Source organism: Carlito syrichta, unplaced genomic scaffold, assembly GCF_000164805.1.
Source record: "Carlito syrichta isolate Samal-C Ts95f unplaced genomic scaffold, Tarsius_syrichta-2.0.1 Scaffold314280, whole genome shotgun sequence".
NCBI classification, from domain to species: domain Eukaryota; kingdom Metazoa; phylum Chordata; class Mammalia; order Primates; family Tarsiidae; genus Carlito; species Carlito syrichta.
In genome coordinates, this window is record NW_007258376.1 from 123997 (window position 1) to 136369 (window position 12373).

General features: G+C 34.6%; 1 protein-coding gene across 2 annotated transcripts in view; it reads left to right on the forward strand.

Moving 5' to 3' along the window:
• Positions 1-12147, forward strand: part of PKIA (cAMP-dependent protein kinase inhibitor alpha) — a 99817-nt gene extending 87670 nt beyond the window's left edge. For both annotated transcript variants that reach the window (XM_021719154.1, XM_021719153.1), the window contains 2 exons: positions 4438-4615; positions 8701-12147. In XM_021719154.1, coding sequence (XP_021574829.1) covers positions 4465-4615; positions 8701-8780 — 231 coding nt within the window. In that variant the 5' untranslated portion in view covers positions 4438-4464 and the 3' untranslated portion in view covers positions 8781-12147. The remainder of the gene's footprint in view (positions 1-4437; positions 4616-8700) is intronic.
• Positions 12148-12373: the final 226 nt, after the last annotated feature.

Below are 12373 nucleotides of genomic sequence, written 5' to 3' on the forward strand. Positions count from 1 at the left end.
CGCAGCCTCGACCTGCTGGGCTCCGGCGATCCTTCCGCCTCAGCCTTCCGAGTAGCCAGAATTACAGGTGCGCGCTACCACGCCCGGCTGATTTTTTGATTTATTGTAGAGATGAGGTCTCGCTGCCCAGGCGGGTCTCGAACCCGTGGGCCCAGGCAATTCACTCACCTCAACCTCCCAAAGGCGCGGGATTACAGGCTGAGCCACCGAATCCGGGTTATTATTTATGAATTTTGATGGAATTTTTAAATGTCAGATTTTAGAGATTTATGCTTTAAAATTTAACTTTACAGAGTTCAGTATTTAAATAATAAAATGTCTTTTTTCCTCTTCCCTTCTCCCATTAGACTTTGAATATTAGTATAATCTGATATTTTGTATAGCTGAATACAAAAAAAACCCACCATATTACCTTGTCTATATTTAATATTATCATTTTGTCATGTCTAGAAAATTTCAGTTATAGCAACATAAACAGGAAACTGTAGTGATGAATCAAAGCCCACTTTTGGTAAATTTTCCAGATCTTTTTCTGATAATTTTTCTAAGGTTACAATATATGCCCATTGCTACTCTATTAAACTTTCATCAGTTGCTGACATTTGACTTTTTTGGAATTTTGTAATTTTTTGGAAAATATCTGTCAAACATAATTTTTGGTGAGAGTTTATCAGAACTCCCAAGAAAAAAGTACAAGTCATCTGTACAAGTATTTTGGTGTGAAAGATATGTTCAGATCTCTGGTAATCATATCACAGGTATTTTGGTGTGAAAGATATGTTCAGATCTCTGGTAATCATATCATTAAAGTAGAAGACTGTGTCTAAATACTTGACTGAAAAAAAAAGCATAGCCACCATACATATAGAAAAAACTACTTTTGGAAAAAAAAACATAGAATATATAACATCTATATATTTTGTTTAAAAATAGAATTATATTACTTCCTTCATTCACATATTTAGTGTGTGCTATTTGCCAGCTATTGTTCTTTTATTGGAAAATAAATCTATTGGCTAGAGAAAAGAAAACGTAATAAAAATGAAATACTACTTTTATAATAATAACTACTTTTATTAAAATAATCTTAATGGCTACTATAATTGGATGACCACTACTTAGTTTCTATTTTACTTCAAAGCTGTAGAATTGGATGCACATCATTCTAACAAATATATTTCAACTTTACAAGAATAAGTTCTTCTCACAGTTGTTCATATAATTCTTCACTCAATCCAAATGAAAGCTATATATGAACATTTTTAAAGTGAGCACAATATAGAATTATCTCAATCATAATATCGTTTCTTCCTCTATGTTCTCATTACTTAGGAGTGCACAACATGAAAATTTCAAAGTAAGTTGTGAATTCCCCTCATATAAGTAGAATTACCAGAATCTTTTAACATCCCCAAGTAGATGAATCATAATACAGTATACCTTCTTTCATTTATATCTTCTCATGGAAAATGTCACCACTTTTCTCTGCCTCATTCTTGATATTTCAAATCTGTTTTTTTTAAAAAAAACTCTTATCAGCAAATTTAATTAGAAATAAATGCTTACAAGGACATGTCTTATTATGACAGTCTGAATTAAAAAGAATGATAATGGCAAAAAAAAACTTTTATGGCAAAATACAATGCCCTTTACGTAAAATCCATAGACATAAACCTATAGTTTAAATCACAGTTCTGTGTATGATTTAGCAATCACTTAAAATCTCTGAAACTTATTTTTCTCATCTGAGAAATTACAATATTTGTCTCCATAACATTGTTCTGAATTGAGAAATAATAGCAGTTATACTTTTTTTTTAAAGCCATAAAAGAGACTAAGTGGAAATGATTATGAGAAAAGCTTATTCCTGTACTTCCACCTCTTTAACATTTATAAGGTATATTTGCTAGATTGATGTTCATGCCTACTTCTAAACCTTTAAAGTAACTCAGATACCAAATGTCATGTTGGTTAATGCTGGTACAGATCATGAAAATATCCTTACAACTAATAGCACTGAATTACTCCAAGGTCAAAAACTTTATCCAAACTCTAAGTTACTCACAAACAGGAAGCCTGATAAAGTAAAAAACATGGGCTAGTGCTTTGCAGACCCAGGTTCTGAGCACTTAATACATTAAGTATGTGAAGATGAGAAGACCAATTGAATTATTCGGCCTTCAGATTCTTACCTGTAAAAACTGCTAGGGTGAAGTAGATGAATTTTTTAGTATGTGGTAATTTAGTATAATCAAGAAACAGGAAAGTTTTCTGTGGTCACTGATGAGAGGTGATTAATATATTTCTTACTCATTGGTCAGTTCTATTTAAAATATTGTTATTTAACATTCACTATGTGTTAGGGACTTAGGAGTTGTGAGTAATTAAAATATTAGCAAAATGGAGTTTTTGTCTTGTTAGAGCCTGTATCCTGTCTAGAAGAAGAGGTAACCAGAATATTAGTTAGAATTTAAGTTCCCTATGGGGTGCAAATCAAACTCATGGATTACTAACTGAAGAGTTAGGGAAAAGGGGTCAAAGGGAATATGGAATTTGGCTAAATTTTGTGGGTTAGATTCATTTTAACAAGCAAGTTTGTTGGGGGAAAGGCATTCCAGGTGGAGTAACAGACTTGAGCAAATGCACCAGCAGAGAACTTCCGGAAAAATATTGTATGTTATCCTGCAAAATACCAAGTATGAGAGCAAGTGGTTGAAGTTAAAACAGCAAAAGTGGATCCTTATTGGATCGTGGAAAGCGTTAAGAGAAGTGTTAAAAATATCAGAATGTAATGTATAGGCTGTGAAGCAGACTTTGGAGGAGGCCTTTGAGAAAGGTAAAAAGGTGACTCTGATAGCATTTTGGATAAATTGGGACGTGGAGAAACTTAGGATATGGAAAAACTCAACAATCATCCTACTAAGAGCTTTTTCTGTGTTTTACAAGGAATTAATATGAGTGATATGAAATAAAACGAACATAACCTGGCAAGTGATTAAACATGGACATCATGGGAGAGAAATAAGTAAAAATATGCTCCAGTACTTTGTGTCATGTTAATGGGAAGTAGGTGATGGCATTGGAAATGGAAGGAAATATCAATAGCATGTCTAAAAAACAGAGAGGCCAGTTCATCCAGAAAAGAAATTGTGCAGAGAAATGTTGTTTGGGAAAGGAAGAATTTTAAGAGTATTCAACAGATGTCCTGTCTTCTCAGAGAAGATGCAAAGTCATCTCTTAAGGCAGGTGGTGTCTAGTGTGTGGACTGGAAAGGGTTTGGAATTCTGCCCACAGAAAAAAAGCATAAGGAAGAGTCAACTAGAGGTGAACAAAGGAATTTCTGAACAACTCCAAGTGTATACTAATAATAGATTCAGAAATTTCTAGTTGAGCCAATTGGCACAATTTTGTGACTTTTTCTGGTAACACTCAGCTACCCAGTAGTGAGATCAGAGAAAGTGTACTACAGTGTTTTCCCAGCAGTGAGATGTAGGTAGAAAGCAAAAGATAGTAATAGATCAGAGGGACTCCTTGATGCTAATAAAAGACCACATACAATGGCAGGCAGCTCAAAGACTTAGGAATGAACCAAGAAGAAACTAAAATAAAAATGGTTCAAGGAATTAAAGACAGGATCAGGGTGAAGAATGGATTCATTGTCTGTAAGAGGAAAAGAAAAGATGGCTATGGTCAGAGGAGGGAATTCCCAAATTCAGGATTTTTAGAAATGAGGTGGTTTTGAGTAATCACTATTTTTACACCTTTTGAAATTTTATTTCAAAGACTCAGTCAAGACAGTTTGCTATTCCTCTCAAGCAGTGACATACAAAGGGAACCAGGGAAAACTGTCCTTCTGAACATTATTTGATCATTAAGAGTATTTAGAACTGCTGGTACATGATGATAATAAAAAACAAACTGGTTTTTGGTCAGTTTTATTAATATTCTTAAGCTGTCCACAGACTCATTGCCTACCCTTGGATAGAACACTTTCACTTGACCCCTCACCTAATCTCAAATTCAGTCTGGAGTTGAAGATTGACTAAAATGGTATTAGAGGAAAATAATTTTGTAATCTAAACCAAGTTACCTACTAATTAGGTCATGCAGGGCCAATCTGGCATTCTACCTATTTTGTAAATAAAGTTTGCTTATTACATTTGTTTAATGTACTGTCCTTTCTGCACTATAGAGACAAAGTTGAGTAGTTGGAATAGAGACCATATGACCCTCAAAGCCTAAATATTTACTATCAGGACCTTTGCAGAAGAAGTTCCTAACCTTTGATCAAAATACTTAGGACCAGAAAAAGCAATACGTGAGACCATGTAAACAGCTGTTTCATATTCACATGCTAGACTAGTACTTTAACAATTGTCTTTGTTAATTTACCATTGGCTTACCATTATTTACCTTTAATTTTTCTCTCTTTTGTAGTCCCTGCTATGTGGATATTTGTTAGCAATGACTGATGTGGAAACTACATATGCAGATTTTATTGCTTCAGGAAGAACAGGTAGAAGAAATGCAATACATGATATCCTGGTTTCCTCTGCAAGTGGCAACAGCAATGAATTAGCCTTGAAATTAGCAGGTCTTGATATCAACAAGACAGGTTAGTCATTTGCCACTCATCTCTCTATGAACATGGAATGGTTTGTAGCATTTCACTAAGTGGGATTAAGGCATGAAACGTCATCTATGAAAGTAACCTAATAGAGTTATAAACAATCTAAGACAAGATGAAAGCCTGATCACTCCCCCTCTGTTTTCAATGATGTCTCTTTACAGGGTTGCCCACTTAAATGCAGTCCGTCATCTAATTTTATTAATGAAATCAATAAAACACAGTGGTTTTTATTAATTCTAATTTCTATAGAAACTCTGAAATTACTTATGTAGAATATTTAACAAAGTTGGAGCTCCTACCTTTGATAATATTGGCCACCTCTAAAGTTTATATAAATAAATAGATATTTAACAAGATTCACAGGTAATTCTGATAACTTGAATTTTAAGAACGATTTAAGAAGAAAAGTGTCTCTGGGACCAATTTTATTGAGAATGGAAGTAAAATAGTCTGTTACATAAGCAAGTCTTATGCAAAAGATTCTTTTAGTTACCCTTTTCACGACAAAATGGGTATGTAAACAACTTCTAACTGGGCCTTGAATATCTTACCCAAGGAGTCTAACTTTATTCGTGAAAAAGAAAAACAAGTTTGATACATTAAAATACTTGACATTTTTACTTCTGTGTATTAGAATAAATTCCCTGATAGTTCCTCCATCTGTATGCTTTTGCAAGTATCAAAGCTAAATGTGTTACCCTGAGAAGACTTGTGCAAAAATAACCTTTAAAAGTAAAAAGAATTTACGATTAAGGAACTATAATATTATGTACATGAAAAGTTCTTAACACAGTTTCTGGCTTGTAATTATCCAACATGTCTTCATTATTAGAATTTTTTATTATTATTATAAAGATTTGGGGTACAATCCAGGGTTAGGTATAGAGACGTTGATTACGCAGAGACCCTTGTTGATGAGGTATGCCCCTCCCTCCCCTAGCAGTTTCCCTCAACAACTGCCAATCACACCTCCTACCCTGACAGTTTCCCACTACTGCCAATCCCTTTCTTATAGTATTATAATTGTTCAAGGTCCGCTCGCTTATGAGTGAGAACATATGGTACTCTGTTCTTTGTTTCTGTGATAGATCACTGAGTATGATTGACTCCAAATCCATCCAAGTTGCTGCGAAGTCCATATGTTTGTCTTTCTTTATGGCTGCATAATATTCCAGGCAAAGTCTTCAGGTTATTGGAAAACTAAATCAGGGTATATACACTGGGGTTGCCCAAAAAATATATAAGCATTTTAAAAGATGTTATTGGCCAGGTGTGGTGGCTCTCGCCTATAATTCCTGCACTTTGGGAGGCAAAGGTGAGAGGATTGCTTGAGACCATGGGTTTGCAACTTGGCGAGACGTCACCTCTACAATAAATCAAAAAACTAGCCGGGCATGATGGCACATGCCTGTAGTTCCAGCTACTTGGAAGGCTGAGGCAGAAGGACTGACTGAACCCAGTAGGTTGAGGCTGTGGTGGCCATATGTGTGCCACTGCACTCCAGCCTGGGCAACGGAGTGAGACTCCGAGTAAAAAAATAAAATAAAATAAGAGATGCTATCTATGTATTACTTTTCAAAGTTGAATTAAATTACTGTGGCAATGTAAAGTATGACATTCGCTTTACTGGGCTTCTGCCATTTTTTTTTTTTTTACTATCCTGCCTGTCGCATGGTGACACTAGCATACATTTGATTAGTGCCATCTTTTGAGCAAACGTCATACTTACAATGTGTACACATTTTTTTTGGCACCCCCTTATGGTAATGAAACAGCTCAGTAACATTACCTTAAAATACAGTAGGAAAGCATTTTATTCAATGACTAAAGGTCAGTAGTCACAGATTTTTTTTTCACAGTTAGATTAATACTAAAACTTCAACATCACCAGTTTGGCATATATAGGCATATACATGGCTTAGGTTTCATTGCTTATTATTACTTCCAGTATTTACTTCCCAAAGCAACTCTGAGAAAGTCTATATGTGGAATTAGTCCCATTTACTAACATGAGATAGATAAGTACATTTTCTCTGCAATCTTTCAAAATGTTTATATCTTTATTTTTTAACATGAATATGCTATTTTAAATAATCTGCATTAATATTAGCTTTCCTTAATATTAGGGCATTTTTATTAATAGTGTGATTTAATTTCTTCTTTTTTTGCTCCTGAAATTGACAGTTGTCATTCCCAAGACCTTTCTTATGCATGAGGACATATTACATTATTAGAAATCATTTCAATAATAAATTGAAATTTTACACTAATAAATAGAAATAAAATAATTGTATATCAATTAGACTATACTTAAATAATTTTATGAGACTGACGCACTGCTACTGTGGTAAGAAGGCATCACCACTACTCAAATAATTTTAAATAATTTAAATATCTTTGTACTTGTGTTTTCTAAATATTTCTGTACATTAATTGCAATTATCTAGGCCCTTACAACATTTTCTGTTTCTCTTCAAATTTTAAAGTCCAAATCTAGGCAAAATATAAACAGCATTGACATAGTTTATTATTCTAAGTAAAAAGAACTAAAAATAATAACTGAACAATAGTCTAAAATATAAAGAATAGCAAACATCTAATGACAGACTCAACATTGCTAACTGAGAATGGTGAGCAACTTCTTCCGTAATTTCTGAATATTTCAGTTTCCTTTTAGTCTATGCTCAACAATATTGCTGCCCCATGTTTACCTTGATTTGTTAACAAGCATCTATTTAGCCACAGCTATGTTTGCAGCATAGTGTTAAACCCTGAGAAGTATTCCCACACACCAAGAAAGTCCCAAGCCCCATGGGAATCAAGTTCCTCATCTTATATTTATGCAGTCACTTTCATTCTTAAATATTCAACCAATTACATCTGCCCTAATTTAACTTCATTCCTTTGGTTACCAAGAGCTTCACCCATTTAACAAGTTCTTGTTGCATGCTAATCTGCACATCTCAGATTCAGGCCATCTGCATGTTATGGGAGTCTCTAATAATAACTATAGTGCATGAAAATGATGTGTAATGCCTGGTCATATCCTTGGTACCACTTTACAACAAATTATTATTTTTGTGTGGAAGAACTGCTTTTAATTTCCCTAAAGACTTAACGTCCTTGGAACATTGTGAGATGTTTATATGTGCTTGTTAAGAGTAAAGGAGAAGCTGCCTTTCAACATTGTTCCAAAGAATGGACCAACCCACTTACCTCCATTCATTTGAATTATGATAACAAACTCTTAGCAAATATCAATATAATTTATATTATTGCAACACCCTAAAATATATTTTGCCTACCAAGTCATATTGACTGCCTAGTAACTAAGTATCCCTTGTAAATACTTGAATTGTTGTGTCAAGGATTTCCTACAGCTTGCACTTTGTATGGTGTGGGAGAATCGTTCAGTTTCAGTGTTTGTTATGTCACTGGCTAGGATTGCTACTGAGGGTGCAGTTATGACGTTGGTTTTATTGGAATTGTGCATATGTTCTCTAAGGGCAGGCCAGAGGCAATTATAACTATTTGACAAGGGACTGACCAGCTGATATAATGTCTGTTCATCTTCCACTATTGCTTTTACTTTGAACTAATAGAACCTCTGAGAAATCAACTGTGTTGTCATCGGGTGCTATTAGAAGTAGAAAATGCAATTATAAAGTATTTCTGCATATAAGACAATAGGGCATAAAAAGGTCAACATGCTTTCTCTTCTGATTGCTACTTAAAGACATTTCTGATTTCTGCAACCTGTGAAACTGTATTTACGTGCCATGATCTGCCCATGAGATTTCCTAGTTAGTTATTAAAAATATAGTTTATCACTAAGCACCCTGAAAATTCATGTTTGTTGCTTTGTTTCTGAGCCATTCTGTCCCAAGTTGACAGAATCAACCAGCTCTTGAAAACTTAAGCTATTTTCTTGATGGTGAACTGAATGCCAAGAAAGTCTATGAAAGTTTCAGACTTTTTAAGTATTTCTGAAGTTTCCAATATGATATGTGTCCATAAATAAAAGCAATCATTCTTATTTTGCCTTTATCCTTTTTTTCATTCTCGCGCAGAAGGCGAAGAAGATGCCCAACGAAGTACGACAGAACAAAGTGGGGAAGCCCAGGGAGAAGCAGCAAAATCTGAAAGCTAACACCCCACTTTGACCTTCAACAATACCTGCTGATGTCTCAAATCTCCAGGAGTGTCTGGAATGCATTTGTTTCCATGAGTGAAAAGGGGGGAAAGAAAATGGCTGTGCTGCATTGCAGGAACCTGCTCATTATCATGTTAAAAATGAGGGCAGAGGCTGTGGCTGCAGACAGACTTTTCTCTACCTCTGTCATTAGCAATGGTTGAAATCATGTGGCTTGTGTTTGGGCATCATTTTTGTATGGATCCTTTCACTTGACCATATGATGAAATGCTTGTAGAGAGTAGCACTGACCTAGATGATGATTCTTCCTGTAGTATCTGGCCCCTCACAATGTCAGAGGATTTAATTGTGTTTAATTGCGAAGGGTTGGTTGAACCCAGAGTTTAAATATCTCTGGCTCAAGTGTTCACCCAGTAAAAGAACCATCCAGAAAGCACTGTTTTTAGCATTATGTATCCGTGTGTTTCTGCTGTGTTATTTACACTGTTTTGTATTGTACAATATAGATGCTCAGCACTGCCCCTTCTCTGATTGCTATGAAAAACAAAAATGTTGTACATTACTGTGAATTTTTATACCACTCATTTTTAAAAGGGCTGTTTTGTTTTGTTTTTAATTTTCCATAATGTGATGGTATATGCAGGATAGAACACACTTTTTAAAAACATAATCTTTTCCCTTGATCACTGTATGTTGATGAATTTATTGAGGCTAACAGATTAATCAAGACTTCTTCACTTTATTACACCTGCATTTGAAAACATCCATTAATGTGAATATTACCTGAATTCAGTCAGTTTGGTGTCTACACAGACTGGAATTCAATCTGTTAATTTTGTTTTACACCTAAATGGAGATCTTCTCCCAACTAACATTTTTATTTTTAATCATGGTAATTTTGGAGATTTGGAAAGGTAGAAAAGAAAAACCAAGATAATACTAAAAGCTGAAAATATTTGTTCTATGGAATCAGATTTCTCAAAATGTTGTATGCTACTATTTAAATTTTGGAGGATTTACTTATTTCCACCAGGCTGAAAAGATGGGGAAAGTAACCTTACTGCAATCAGGTGGACACCAACCACAGAAGTAAAGTCTTTGTGTTGTGTTTTTCATGTATTTTTTCAGCCCTATCAAATCCAGATGTTATTATGCACTTTGTAATGTTTGTAAACTTTTACTAATAATTAGTGTGAATTGCATTCTGGTACAATAATTTTCATCATTGGAAGCTAACACAATTCTCATTAATACTGTGTTTGATGACCTTTGCTGTATTTTGACATCATGGTTCTTATATGGAAAGTTTTTGTGAGCTATGTAATCCCTCTGGTCAGTATTATGAAATCATTTATCAGAGGTAATAAATAAGGAACCAGTAATATGCTAATGGTTCATGAATTACTGGACAACAGCAGGCAACAGGAAGTCCCTTTATGATAAACAGCCACTCAAGGGTTGATGGTTCCAGGCAAAGTGGGTAGAACAGCATTTCAATGGGTAATCTATGTGGTTTGCCAGGAATTCAGCCCTTCTCAGTAGTTACACACAGGTAAGTCTGACTTTTCAACTGACTGGAATAGATAATAGGTCTCATTTAGTCCTCAATCAGATACTACTATGAAAAAAGTTAATGTGAGCCTTTCTGACAACAGAAAGAGAAAAGATTATATTCTAGCATACTTCATTCAATAATCCTATCAGGGGACAAAATGTCCAGTTAAAATTCAAACAAATCACCTATTATAATACTCACAAATGTGAAAAAAGGTTTCTGGGGCTATTTTAGACAATCTCTGGTAGTCTTTTTAAAACTCCCAACCCCTATAATCGGTTGTCAATATCCTTATTTACTATCTTGATAGCTGCCTGTGAATCTAAAGTTCTCTTCTTTCCTATAGTTGTGGAAATCCAAATCAATTTTATGTGATTTTTGTAAAGTTTAGAACCAGTGCTGAGTATATGTGGAGGGTTTATATTTCTATGTGATACACTATTATTAATGCATGTGGTTCCATGCTTGTCTTTGAATCTATAAATAGTGCTAAATTGCAAAGTCATATGGAGCTTTTGACTTAGTTTGACTTCTTACTGCTGCTTTGTTTACTATATTCAAACCCAGAGGCATTCCAAAGCTGGGAAGATAAAAATTGACTTTCCAAAATATCCACATCCTATACATTTTGCTTGGCAAGAGTTCACAGTATCTTTCAAAATTTATTTTAATATCTTTTATTTGCAAGTTAGTAATACACATGGATCTGAAATTTTAAGAAGAGAAGGAAAGGGCAGGAAACTAAGGCTTTGATTTTGATAGTAATCATTGGTTGCCTATTAGCCAACTATCCCCTTGCTAGTTAGTCACTTTGCAGCACATATGATCCCTTAGAGTGGCATTGTTCTCCCCTTATTGAATGCTAGATTAGAAAACTAACATTTGATAAGGTATAACTTTTAGAAATTTACAAATAAGTGGTCAGTTTAGGTTTGCACTTATGTTTGTCTGTTGCCAATGATCTTTCTACTGCACATGTCATAAAATTAAAGCCAACTGCAGAGCTGGAAGGAAACATTTAGAGATGGACTTGTTCGGCCTCCTTATTTTAGAGAAGAAAACTGCATCCCAGAAAGAAAAATTGCCCTTCTCAGGATTACTCAAATGGGTAATGACACTGATGTGAGTAGAATACAGAAAGTATTCTTCTTTTTAAAGAAATTTGATTATAACTAATTTCAGGGGTATACTTCCCATAAGATGTTTTTCTGATTCATGCTGACACTTTTTTTGTTTTGTGCTACTTATTTAGTTTAATTGCATTTTGTTAATTAAAATAAGAACATAAAGTTTTTTTAACTTATTTGCGGAAAGTGTGAAATTGTCAAATTTACCTTTTATCAGTTATAAGCATCCTATCCGAACATATTGTTATCACAAATTCCTAGAAATATTTTCCCAATAAATAACAGACATTGAGATCTTACTCAGGCAATACTCCCAGTACTGCTAAGACTAAGGTATAGAGACCCTACACTTAGCCTTACTTGGATATGACGGCAATGAACCATTTTTGAAGATGAATGATGCTGCAATTTCTCTTCAGAAAACCAATAATGGGTAAAGAAATGTAACTGCTGGGCAGCAAAGCTTCTGAGTGAAACCTATAGTAGTAGAGTGAAAAAAATGTAGTCAAGTGAAAACAGGAAAGGATCTATGATGTATGGTGTCTTAATAGGCCCTAAATTGTTCTTTAATTGCAAGAGTGGCAGTCTCTGAAGTCATTTGTGAGCTTGTATGACTTTTGTATTTAGTGATGTTGCATGCTCACATATTGATATTAAAAGTAACACATTTTTCTGAAATCTACACAGTCTATTAAGAGTATTTATTGAGTACACATGTACTTGGTGCTAGAAGTGCTGTGGGTGGTAAAGGAGAAATTCAAAGCCCTAGGCATCCTATGGTGGACGTTCCCAGCACTCTAGCTTCACTTTCTCGGTCTTTACTCCAATAATTTTCACTTCCATTCCACGCCAGTAACCTTGTCATCTACCAGAATCATCTCAACTCCTAGATCTTAAACCCCAATACT